Consider the following 13,697-nt stretch of genomic DNA (forward strand, 5'->3'; position numbering starts at 1 on the left):
ACTTCAATAAAAGGCCTGACCAAAAGTAGCTCAATCTTTTCAATTCAAAGATAGTCCAAAGACTCAATATTCGTAAATTTGCATTGAACAAAACTAAAATGACAATCCGTTTACTTATCAAACCAGTAACATTACATTACATGTTGCTTCAAATCCTACTGTCTGAAAAAACTTTGACAGTTTACCATGCTATGTGCATCAAACTTCCACCTTTGAACAAAACTACTTTTGAACAAATTCCAAAAATATTGAATTGATATTATATTACAATGAAATCATAGTCAATGTTTTTTCAGAAGATCATTACAAAGATATTCTTACTTCACAATGAAGCAGCTAGGCCTACTCAAATCACAAGCACTGAAGAAAAAAGTCTCCCAGATAATAACTTCAAACTCAATCGTTGTCACAAAATACAGATCACATTACCAAAAAACATAACACAAAAATAACACCGTTTACATTGTCTGATATATTAACTGCATGAATAGGATGACAAAACAACATAACATGTGTCTTTATATGTGATTGTTGTTGCTCTAATACTGTGTCATAGATAGTAAATAGCTGAGCATATCAACCCTGGGACTGGCAAAGACAAACAGCAGCTTATACAAAAAATTCAATACAGAAAACAGTTAAACCATAGCTCACAAAAACATGAAATTAAATACAGGAAATATCACAAGTTGTTTTCATTTAATGTACTTTTTCCACTTTGTACATTACTATAGTAAGTGGCCGGGATCAATGCTCACAAAAGTGGTGTATTATGTGGCCTCACAACTGTAGATTATTAAAGTTTATAACAAATACTTATTTTGTTTGACCATATCTAAAACTGATAAGCTATCTTTGTAGTATTTAAGTCAAGTTTTGCGAGCATAGCATAGCCTAACTCATGGTAAAATTGACTTATCCAATTATTAGATATTTTGCCAAATATTTTTATAAACAACTACATAGTGCGATATAGAGAAAAAACAAAACCTTCATAAGCTCACCAGAACCCAATTCAACAGGGTTTCAAAATTCTACCAATGAAGGAATGTAGGCTAGTGTGATATTCTTATGAACATCTGTAATAAGCTTATCTCAGCTTGTCGAAGCATTATTTTGCATTTTTTTGTGCAAATACTGAATCGAAATTTAACATTCTGCTCAAATTTTACTACCAAATATAAAAGTTTTCAAAATTGTTGATACTCTGTTTTACATCCAAAGCAAAATGTTTTATGCAACACTATAAAGTCACTAAACTGGTAGAATGTTGAAAACTTATGGTAAAAATTGATTTGTCCAAATAACTAGACATTTTTGCCCAAATGATTTTTATAATCAACTACATTACTCATTAGTAGGATATTGAGAAAAAACAAAAAACCTCATAAAGTTACCAGTAGCCTACCCAGTAGACTTTTAAATCTTACCCATGAAGAAATGCAGCCTACATGTTAGTGAATATCAGTAATAAGCTTACCTTTGTTTCCCAACTGTGCTTTTTGACAGTTCTACTTTGCAGTTGTCAAATCGAAACTTATCATTCTGCCCAGATTGCAATACCACATGCAACAGTTTTCAAAGTCGGTGATAATACATTTACATTCAATGGAAAATATTAATGTATCTCATAAATTACAACAATTATGTAAAGTTTCTAACCTGGTGAGGCGTCGAAACATTGTGGTAAGATTGATTTGCCAAAATAACTGGCCATTTTTGCAACATTTTTTTTCAGCGGGGAAGCGACCGCCCCCTCTGCCCCCCCCCACATCCTACAGCTATGGTTTGTAGATGCAAGTAGCTAGAAGTGATTACCACCAAAAAACATATATATTCAGAATTAAAGAGTGGGTGAAGAAAAATATTTCGTGTTTTTGAAAAAAAAAATTGTGGTTAGGGAAATCACTATACCCGGAAGGGGGCCCGGTACTTTACCAGCTGACAGCTGAAGTGGCTGTTTTAACCTCTGATGGCAATTCCTTTAGATCTGATTATATTAAGATCTTGATAATGTTTGAAGTCGCGGGGAATCTTTTAAATCCGGGCCCTCTAAATATTCCGGGTCCGAGTCCAAAAGTACCACCTAGACCCTCCTGTCAACGCCCCTGTGCACAATGGGAAGGTAAAGCAAGGTAGGCTAACGCAAATCTAAATGTACATTTCAACACTGTAGGGGCAGAAGGTGAGACTGATGACGCTGTTCACATTCCGATTCTACAATAATGGCAAATATTGTTTGATCAAAAAGAAGGCGACGTAGGTAGGCTACAACGTAAACTAGCAAGGCGCCTACACATTCTAACTTTGAGAAAGAGCACCGGTTGCAGCAGTTGAGAGATGTTGTCTTAATTGCTGTTTCATAAGCAAAAAAAGAAGAAGGGATGGATTCTTTCATTAAAGATATTAATTGCAACAGTGGCAGCTGACTTTGATGATCTTTTGTGTGGACGTCGCTATAATAGCATCTGGACTGGACGCCAAACGCTTGGCTTCACTCGCAAGGCAAACAGGATTGCGATATTGGCGGTTTTAACACCAAATGTTAGAAATTTGAACGTTTTTTAATTCGTTTGGCAGGTTACTTTAATTTTGCCATTTTGATATACTTTTATCGTATTTTTATTTTTTTTTTAGCATTGTAAATAGTTTAAAAAACGTTGTTTCATCAATGCGCAGTGGCCTAATACAAAACATCAGGTTTGAAAAGGCGACTTTTCCAGAATCTTGATGATGTTTTTCATATTATTTCATTTTCGTCTGATTTTATCAACAGCATGATTACTACCTTAGTCGGTTATAGGTAAACTGTTCGTAAACAATTGTTCGTAAAACAATTGTTCGTGAGCAGTTGTTCGTGAAATTAAATCCTTAAAACAATTCTTTGTGAAGTATTTCTTGGTATACATCAATTCTCAATTGCATGCACGAAGAAATGCTTTATGAAGAATTGTTTTACGAAGAATTAATTTTACGAACAATTGTTTTACGAACATTTGTTTACGAACAATTGTTTTACGAACAACTGTTTACGAAAAAACGTCGGACACCCCATAGTCTAAGGCAGTGGTTCCCAACCGGGGTGCCGCGGCACCCTGGAGTGCCAATTGCAATGCTCAAGGGTGCCGCGAGATATTGCAATACTGCGACCCATTATTTATTTTAACTTTAACCCGTTAAGTGTGGAATTTATTTATTTAGTTTAACTCTAATCCGCGGTAAGCCTTTGTTTTCTAACCCAGAAAAAACAGCGTGAAAGAGATTTGGACTCGTTGCTGTTCTTTCCATAAAAACGTTTGAAACGCATCATTATTGCCAGGTTTCATGATTTTATTTTGCGTTTCACGGCGCGCAAAGTCAAATTGCAGTGATAGAATATCGGATTGTGTGACCCAGCACGATTATAAAATTGCAGGCTACGATTGTTTGCGAACCAGTATAAAATAGGAAACATTTGCATGGGGGATACAAGCACGATACATAGCCTAGCTAATCGAGAAAAGGCTAAGTTATAATTAATTTGTTCTTTATACTTATGAATATATTTTGTGATTTGCTTTGCGATTGCAATTGGGTCTCCAAATTAGTGTAGGCTATTCAGTAGATATCTTCGACCATTTAAATAACGTAAATGCCAAAATGCAGGGCAAAAACGAAACTCCGTTAACTTCAACCGATAAATTGAATACACTGAGAGAAAAACTGCAAATGTGGTCCTTAATAGTGGAGAACGGAAACTTTGACATGCTTTCACACTTCTCTGAAATGAAGAACAAAGAAGTTGTCTCACTAATAAGTAACTCGGCAACTAAAATTACTGGAAGAAAAAATCGAGAAGTATTTTCTCAGCTTGTCCACGGAAAATTACGCATGGGTGAGAAATCCATTTTTACTGGACTCTCATATTGTTTTGAATCTTAAGAAGAAGAATTAATTGACATTTGTAACGATGGAAATTTTAAGCTTATGCACAAACAGATGCCTCTCGACGAATTCTGGATAAAAATTCAAAATGAATATCCTTGCGTTGGAAAGAAAGCTATTGTTCGTTTGCTGCAGTTTTCCACGTCATACCTATGTGAGAGTGGATTTGCCGTATTAACAAACATAAAAACTAAAAAACGAGAACGACTGCTCATAGTCGAGGAAGAAATGCGGGTGGCTTTATCTAATGTGCCTCCAGATATTAAGGGACTTTGTGCAAGAAGTCAAGCCCAAATTTCACACTAACATTTGAATAAATAGCCTACATTTATTTACGCGCTCTATACTGTACAACTCATTCTATGTTATTTCATACAGTGATTTGAAATACAGAAATCTCATAAAATTGACCCAGTTTTGCCAAGGTGCCGCAAACTATTTATCTCTTTGATAGTGTGCCGCAAGGTCAAAAAGGTTGGGAACCACTGGTCTAAGGTGTTACGACCGTGCAATATTTTAATCTGAAAATGTATTTAAAAACGTCAAGTTTCTAACATTTGGCGTTGAAACCACAAATGTGACAATCCTGTTTGCCATGCAAAATAAAGCCTAGTGTTTGGCTTCCAGTCCAGATGCTATTATAGCGACGTCCACGCATTTTGGTCTTTCGCTGCCATCATTGTTGTGAGAACTATCTGTGTTTATTGTGTTTTGTTTATTTGCCAGCAGAACAAAATAAACTGAAATACAACTGGAGCTGGTAAATAGATTATGCTTTATTAGCAATGCACTTGATGAATTCATCACGGCCTATTACCGCTGCGCTTAGGCCTACTTTCATAGGCTGCCGAGTAAAGATTTTTCCTTGGCCCAGCGTTGGCTGGCGGTTGTTCGGGTTGGCTGAGGGTAGTGTAGTTTTGCCAACTTTGGAAACATTTTAATTGATAATACCTACGAAGAATTATTTTAAGTTTGCTTCATGGTACACAATTGTAATGGGACAATGAAAATGCAAAAAATCTTAGAATTAGGAAGTTGTTCTTTCCAATGTTGGTGTGCAGTTGTACAGAACTTTGGACCAATGTCATTATTTGCGAACGTACTACGATAACCTCTCATTTTTTTTACGTTATTGCTATAAGTAAAAAAAGTTTTAAGTTGGCCCAACTGCGACGAATGGTGCAAGATACGTTGGGTCAACAGAGAAGCACTATTTTACCAACTCACTGCGTTTGACCGAGTTACAATGTTTGCTGGGTTTGAATTACTGACACAGAACTCATGACTAAGATTAACAAACTGAAGTATATCTTGTTGTTGTTGTTCTTCTTCTTATGAACTTTTATATTCTTCGCCACTCCAAAGGTCGAGAGGATCTGCCATTTACCACCCTTAAGCAGTGGTAACGACTTAGTCTCGATGTGGGACTGCCTTGTTGATGAAATGTTGTTGCATTTGCAGGCTTTACATCTAAATTATTAAATCCGCTAGATGTCGCTAATGGATGGCTGTGCTTGTGCTCCTTGAAGTGGAGCCGCCGTTTCTTAATCTTATGGTTTCGTTCATGACAATGTCAAACGATCATCCGCCTTCATAATCAGGACAGACCTGCAGGGGAGGGTGACTAGTCCTCACACCCTTTGGTCGACGTACATGCGATAGTGGGCTGTTTAGTGCCACAGATCTATAGGCTCTTGACCTACCGATATAAATCAATCAAGTAGACAGTTTGCCTGGGTTAAATTCTCAGGAAAGTGAAAGTTATAAGATCCTTTGTATGATTAAAATGGTTGTGCCTGACCTGCAGTCCTTGTATAACAAAAATAGTTTTTAATTATTATCTTTTAAACACAAAGAGGAAATTAGTGTAAATAGGCAACAAGATATACTGCAAAAAGGATTTGCAGCACCGATGTTTCTTACATAAACCAAATTAGCCTACGATCGAACGAATTTTTAATTTAATTTGATCACAATTTCCATCACAAATTTGGTCACAAAAATACGAAACTACCCTTTACTTTATGCAATGCACATCTAGCGATTCATGAAGGGAAAAAAACTGTAAGTGTGTAATAAATTGAAGTTTTTGAAGTTGCTTATTCATGTTTTAATTTGATTGACATTAAAAAAATAAAATAAACAAATAAAAATAAAAAGTACGAGAATTTTTTTATTGTTGCAACTAAAGTTTGTCACTTTACTTTTATAATGTAGCCTATGACCTAATTACCTTCTTGATTTGCATAAAAATTGTCATTATTACTGCTCGTAGACTAATTTCGCGGACTAATTTGTTTCTTGGCAACCACATAACATTTTTAGTCATTTTTTTTAAGTGAACTGCTGTAAATTTTACTGTACTATGTTGTTGATAAAAGTTGTACTGAAGAGGGTTTAATACCCGAAATCGCGCAATATGCAACAGAAGAATTTCAAATTGGCAACAGAAGAATTTCAAATTGGATTTTGTCTCACTTTTATGCATGTACTCATACAATTAACATGTAGGCCTACTCTAAAAGGTCGTCGTTTATATTACAGTGTTCACATTTGGACAATGTCACAAAAAATGGAGAAACGAATCGATGCCTTCGAGCTCTGGACATACAGGCAAATGTTAAAAATTTCATGGAAACAAAAAATCACTAACGATGAAGTACTCTCCAAATTCAATTCAAGCAAAATGCTCTTACAAACAGTCAAAAGAAGAAAATTGCAGTATTTCGGACACACAATAAGGCAAAATTCATTACAAAGATCACTAATAGAGGTAAAGGCAGACCAAGAATGATTTGGACAACAAACATCACAAAATGGACAAAATTAACTTATGAATGTGCAGTACGCACAGCTCATGGTCGAGAACAATGGCGCATTGTATCCAACCCTCCATACGAGGAAGGAACAAAATGATGATGATGATGATGTTCACATTTTCTTATAGCTAATTAGGCTTGGCTATTAAAAAAAAACACTTAATAGCCAATAAAAATCGCCAAATTTGTAAAATTTGGCTATGAAAATAGCCAAGTGGCAATCCTGTTCTGCACAGCAAAGCTGACATGCGGAAGCTATGAAGCGTGACTCGTACACTCGTACACGCCTCAGGATTTCAATCAAGATTTATTTGTATTCGATCAATCTGTCTTGCAGTGGTAAGCCGATATTGAATGATAGTGATCATCCTATGACTTTTGGCCAATCAAAACGCAGTTTTTAGTCTTTTTTGCATTTGACCATCAAAGCAAAAGTACGTGCAGGCATGTTTTCAGTAAGGTAACATGAGGGCATGAAAAAGCTGAAAATATGAACTGAAAAATAAACTAAAAGAGGTAAATTTATTTTTGGACATTTAGCAAGGGGTTAATCCAAGTGATCCAGGGTAGATCCAATCCTGGTAGTCCTGCTTTGGGTAAGATATAAACAGTGGTAGGCTATAGGTGGTACACCAAAATGAATTCCAAGCACTTTCTATCCAAATGCTACCCTACACCAGTAGTATGATAACAATCATCACGTTTCCTTTTGCGCCCATTGCAACACCATGCAGTAATTCAATAAACTGCGAGTCACATATTCAAATACAAAGGGCGACAGGAAGCAGCGAAGGGACATGGTCAGCAGTCAGCTGCTTCCAAATATTTTGGTGCTGCTATTCTACTGTATTTGGTGTCTTATCACTTGTTCTAAAGCAGTGTCGAACCCACATCCTTTCGAACGTCGCGCAGACGCTCTTACCGCTCGGCCACTCATGCAATGACTGCTGGGTGATTGCAGCATTTCAGGCGCAGCTGCAAATGCGTCGGTTTCAGTCGCCGGAGCAATCTTTATGCAAAGCTTGCAGGATTTAGCACAGAAATGTTAGATTACCTGTGGTGAAGGTTGACCATAAACACTTAATTACTTACTGTCAAAAGTTCCGCCACAGCTCACAAGATCGCTGCTTAATTTGTCATCATTATGATGATATAATGGACACCTGACCCGAAGGTTCTGTGATCAGGTTGATTTGTTTAGATTAACTATTTATTACAACTACGTCGCGACTAGGACCCCACAGATTGAGGTCTCGTCGCTGTTAGAAATCGTGCATCGCTTGACTTTTTTAATCGTTTGTAAACTATTATTGCAGAAATTATTTTCTGAATTTGTCGTGCTGTATTTCTCAAATGTGTATAAACATTAGAGCTTTTCGGGAAAATTGTTAAGTAAGTCAAATTGAAAAAAAATAATTCAAATTGTCAACAAACCGAAAAAACCATGGACAGATACTGAAGACGAATATTGAAATCTGAAGAAAGAACAGTAAATCAACAAAACTGTACATCTGTAATCTTGCATATTGCAGTTTGTCGTTTGAATATCTGCTTGTCTGAGTCTATTTCTGCCAATTTGGTTTTCCAATGTCATTGGAAGTTCGAACTATCTGAGTCAGTCTAGTCTGATTGATTGCCTAATGTTGTTTCATCACTCGTCCGAAAACTTTTGCAGGCGTTGGCTCAGCAACTCGAACGCTAATTGGTTCTTTACAACCTCCTCCTTGTCCAAAAGGCTTTCATTGGTGGAAAGAAACAATCAATGACAATTACTTTTCTTTCTTTTTAGTTTGGATTTGAACAACTGGTCAGTTTGAATAGCTTCAGGCACAATTTCTTATATGTCCGAATTTCCACGTGTTTACAGCAATCACCGCCCACGAGGCCACAGAAAGTAAATACTTTTGGTTTTGTTGAACACTGGATTAAGTTTTATCTTTAGCAGCATGATCGAAACTTGTGGAATCCTATAATTCTTATGCAACGTCCGCAAGCGTTATAGCCTATCTATGTTAAAAAAAATCAATTAGCCAGGATTTCATGGACAATCAAGTCCAGGGGAGGCTCGCTAGTGTGTGCTGCGGTGCCACAGCACTCCTACAAACGTTTTCACGAAAAGTTTCTCAAATATCTTAGCGTTTCTTCTTTCTAAATGTATTTTATGTTCTTTATTAGCAGAATTGCTTACTGTTATAAGTGTAAATTATATTTGGAAACCCTGAGCGTGCAAGGAAATATTTTGCTCAAGGTTACAATAAAAGAAAGATTCGATTGTGACGTCCAAGAGCCGTAGCTTTTCTTGAATTGCCAAAACGAATAGCAAACCTTTGTGCTGTGTTCAAACAGCACAATTGAACAGGAAACTATTCCAAGTGGAACGCGAGTGTTACGTTGTGAAATTTAAGTGTTACGAAATAAACCAATTAGTAAGCTTAGTTTTCATTTTCACTGATCTGTATTACGGTAGTCTTAGTAACAGAAGAACGCAAATAAAGAGGCACAAGAAAAACTGATAATGGAATAAGCCTACTTTCCATCCTTAGGAAAAACTGCTTGAATTTAGTATACCATGCAATAAGCAACGTAGCTTTTCGACATCTAAAATTTAAAAGGACATATGCCACGAAAGAATTGTTTGTCGAGTAAGTTATGAAGAAAAACAAGCGTTTTCTCTTTTACCATTTAGAACGTATTATTCACATTTGTTTGTCGATAGTTCCATTCAAAATATTGCACATTTGCGAAGCCAATATTAAATAAGCCAAGTTTTATCACAATTTTGAACTGAAAATACTCAAAATGCACCAAATCAAATTGTTACGGACAATCGTTGCTCAGACCAAACATAAAACCTTTAACGTCACAATTTACCTACGTCTTACGTCATGGAATATTTCTGTAAACGATGAGGTCTTGCATCATTCCGAATTATGAAATATTGCATCAGTCAGATTCACCTCGTGTGAAATTACTCCATAAACATTTTGACTGTTGTGTTATAGAAGCAAGTTATATGCGTTTTAAATATGGCAATCGGTTTCGTCATTTTGTAGATTGTCGATGAGAAAGCTGGTCAGATATTAAACAGTTCTGCTTTGCGTACTACTGTAGCTACACGAAATTTCCGTTCTTTATCCAAAAATTTGTTTTGTGGTGACAAGTTGTTTTGTGCGTAGTGCATACGTGTTGCGCTATTTCTTGTAACAGTTCGTGTAGCTGTCCTGTGTCTCGTGAAAAGACTTTTTCAGAAGAGTGTTTCTTTCGGTTATCGCATACAGATTTGGGAATTTTATCCTACAACTTTCCCACGGAGATATACGGTTTACCGCTGTGACCACAATTGTTTTTTTTTTTAATTTCTAGGGGAGCCCCCCCCCCCCCAGACTCCCGCTATTATATTTTCCTTTGACGAACACGCGACAGGGCTTTGTCATTCCGCAGCACCCCTATTTCTAGAACTCACTAGCTAGAAGAACAGTAGTTTTTTGCTGACCCCAGAGTATTTTTTGGATGTGCCACTGCAATTCTGTCATCCCAGGACAAGTCGCAGTGGGACGACAGAGAGGGACGGTTAAAGATTTCTCTGCTGCAACCCCTTTTCTGGCATCGGGCCGTTTCAGATGAATGAGAGGGACGGGTTACAAATGAGGTGTCACGTCCTTCGCTGCCTAAACATTTTCAAATATGTTCTACGACCGTATTAAGCTAGTGAGACTCACCGCTGCAATCAGCCGTCCCTACTATCAAGGACGGCTGAGAAGGGCGGTTGAAGATAGATTAATAGAGTTTTGACTGGCTCTTGCGTTTTTTACCCTAGAAGGTTGTTTAGAAGGTTATAAACTTATACAGTACAGTGCAACTTCAGTGAAAATCTTTTTCATCTAAACCCACTAAAAGCATTCAATGATTTTATTTTGTTATTGATGAAAGCAACGCATGAAAACCCACTGCAAAATTTCATTGTACAAGCTCCAAACAACACCGAAGCCTGTTTAGCCTGTGTACAAATTACATAAACAAACAAAGAGTTAAATAAAACAAATACAGCCCGGACCACAGCTGCAGAAGAGAAGCAAATATACAGCAAACAATTAGTGATTATATTGACGCTTTTCTACAATTTACGCATCTTCTGATTCGTAAGACTATTTCTGACACTGATGGCAAACATCAGCACAACAAAATCCGTCGTTTGCTGTCTGCTGAGTGCTGACGTCTGCCGACGTTGAATTGTACGTAGAAATATTAAAAGGACGGATTTTGCTGTCTGGAATCGTCTGTTTTGCTGAAGATAAAACCCATAGTAAATCAGTCGCTTTATAGGCTACATTGACTCAATGTCTGCACACGTTGAATCAATGTACAAAGCGAACGATTGGCTGTCAGGGAAAGAACTATGAAGAGAAATCAGAACCGTCAATAAGATGGTCCTAGTTTCATAAAACTGAAGCAGGCAAATAACCTAACTTTGTTTTACTTAACATGATCAGACTGTTATTTCAATTAACATTTGAAACATGGAATTAAGTAGGTGATTGAAACTTGCGAGGTTGTTCGAAGAGATTTCTATTTACTAACCCTAAGAAACACTGTATTTTACAATTTCAAAACCTTTTTATTCTAAAAATTCGTAAGTATGAATAGAAAATCTTGTCGTTTCGAATTTCGAAAAAAAAGTATATATATTAATTTTGTGAAAGCAAAATTGGTTGCAACAAAAACTAGATATTTCAAGATGAGGAAATATGTTCAAATCAAACAGGATTATGTCTTTAGTGCTATGTTTATTTTGTTGTAATTTGCAATAAAAATTTCTTTATTTTCTGAAGAATAGTTAAGGTATTAAAACGAGTACAATTTCCTGATACAGTGTTTACAAGGCTAAGCATTTTAGAGCATTTCTGTGATGACGTTGTTTCACGTGCCAAAAGGTACACAACATTTAAAAATATTAAAATCAAATCTAACGCTTTTTGATACCAAGGATGCTACTTTTTATAGGTATAAAAGTTAAAAAACATGAATCGCATTCATATCAAATGAAAATCAAGGCATTGACGATTTTCTGGCAGCCCTGGTGTCTGGTGCGTTTGATTTGTTCGATTCTATGTACAGTATTAATGGGTGCACCAAAGTTAAAATCGTCAACACACAAAAACCAATGTGAATATAAGTAAACCCATTTTTGACGCTTTGGGATAGATTGAACAAAGGAAACTGTAGCATTCCAACTGTACCAGCCACGATATTGTTTAATCCAAACAGTTTTCCCAAATGTTCAGGTGGGAATATAAGGATCAGCAAGGTTGAACTACCTCCGTAAATAAATGTTTTCAAGAACAGCAAACATGCGTAAGAACCATAAACACTCGGAATTAGCACCATAATAGATAGCAGGATGCTCAGCAAGCTAGTTACAAACATGGAGGCACTTAAGCCTCTTACATTTAGCAACGAGTTGTCATCAATATAATTTTTGCTAAACTTTCTAACCATATCAATGATAGTGCCGTTTAGTGGTGCAGAAAAACAACTGAATAATAACCATATTCCCATTGCACTGGCGTAGCTTCCAGCAGCACCTGCTGAATCAACATAAGTATCAACCCACTTCACTAAACTGCCAATAAAAAAATTAACCCTGAAGGTTATCACTGTGAAATGGAAACAGTTCGTCCAAAATAGCTTATTGCGCAGACAATCTAGGAAAGTAATTTCTGCTTCTTGATTGGCAATTTGCTCTTTTGCATTTTCACAAACTGAGTTGCAATCAACAACAACTGCTGGTGATGAATTGTTGTTGACTTGTTGGTTTTGATTTTTATTAAAGCAGATCAATTCTCGCCACCCATATCTATAGTTTGAAGGCAGTGGTATTGGTATTGATCTTTTTGGCATCAGAATAAAGGTCTTGATCCAGGGCAGGATTGTTAGGAGAGTCAAAACCTGAAAAATGTTCTTGAGAGCCACTCCAGAATCACTAACCACTTTTATCAACAAAAACACCACTGCTGCTGAATCAAACATTCCAGTTATAAGAGTTGAAACAATTCCTTGGTATGTTTGTGTCAGCTGAACAAGTTGTAAGTTGCTGAGCAACAGCCCAATACCAGCAGTTCCTAAAATAATCATCCCAGAAAAAAGAAAGTTTGGTGATTCCGGTGATGAAACGGCAAGAAAGACATAGGACAGAGTGTAGCTGAAAGTCATGATAGAACGAAACACCCAAGTACCAAAGCGGTCCAGCATATATCCCAAGAAAAACGATGCAACGAGCATGATGTTAGAGGATAGCGTAAAAATAAGATTCAGTTTTGACTCCTGTCCTTCACAAGAGGTTGGCACAGATGCATTTGTTGTATTCGATCCAGTGATGGCATGGGTATCACAAAAATAACCAGCTTCTGCAAGAATGTACTGCAACATCGGCCACCCAAATACAACTCCACTGTAAAAAGCATTCTCAAGCAGTGCACTGACAATACTCAAGCCATATTGCAACTGCATCTTAGCAAAAATATTATCTGTAAAATCCCTGTAAAACAGAGGAAATAGGCTAGTAATGAATTGAATGCTAGAAGTAAGTAGATCTACAGTAATTCACAACTTGTTTAGTAATTTTGTGAATAAAAGTGATAGCCTTTGGAGAAACTTGACCTCCAATGGCTGAAATGATGAAAACAATTACATCTCAACGGCATAGACGACTGGTGAGAGCCCTAACACGATGCTCGAAAAGTGCGTTTAAAATAATTATGCCAGATCTACCGCCATCATCATCAACAATAACAACAATGGTGTGGATTTGCCATCTATGAATTTAAAACTATCCCCTTCTCTATTGGTTATTCACAGCAAACGTTCATCTTAATAACATGAAATTATTATTTTTATTTAATATAATCCCTTTAAACTCATAATCCGATTGAACCATTGAAAGCCTTTACAAAAGCA

General features: G+C 36.6%; 1 protein-coding gene across 1 annotated transcript in view; it reads left to right on the plus strand.

Annotated features, from left to right (window-relative positions):
* Positions 1–3,639: 3,639 nt before the first annotated feature.
* Positions 3,640–13,697, plus strand: part of LOC145768036 (uncharacterized) — a 32,528-nt gene continuing 22,470 nt past the window's right edge. The window contains exon 1 of the mRNA XM_082579544.1: positions 3,640–3,874. Coding sequence (XP_082435670.1) covers positions 3,640–3,874 — 235 coding nt within the window. The remainder of the gene's footprint in view (positions 3,875–13,697) is intronic.

The sequence above is a fragment of the Aplidium turbinatum genome, chromosome 1 (assembly GCF_918807975.1).
Source record: "Aplidium turbinatum chromosome 1, kaAplTurb1.1, whole genome shotgun sequence".
Lineage (NCBI taxonomy): Eukaryota > Metazoa > Chordata > Ascidiacea > Aplousobranchia > Polyclinidae > Aplidium > Aplidium turbinatum.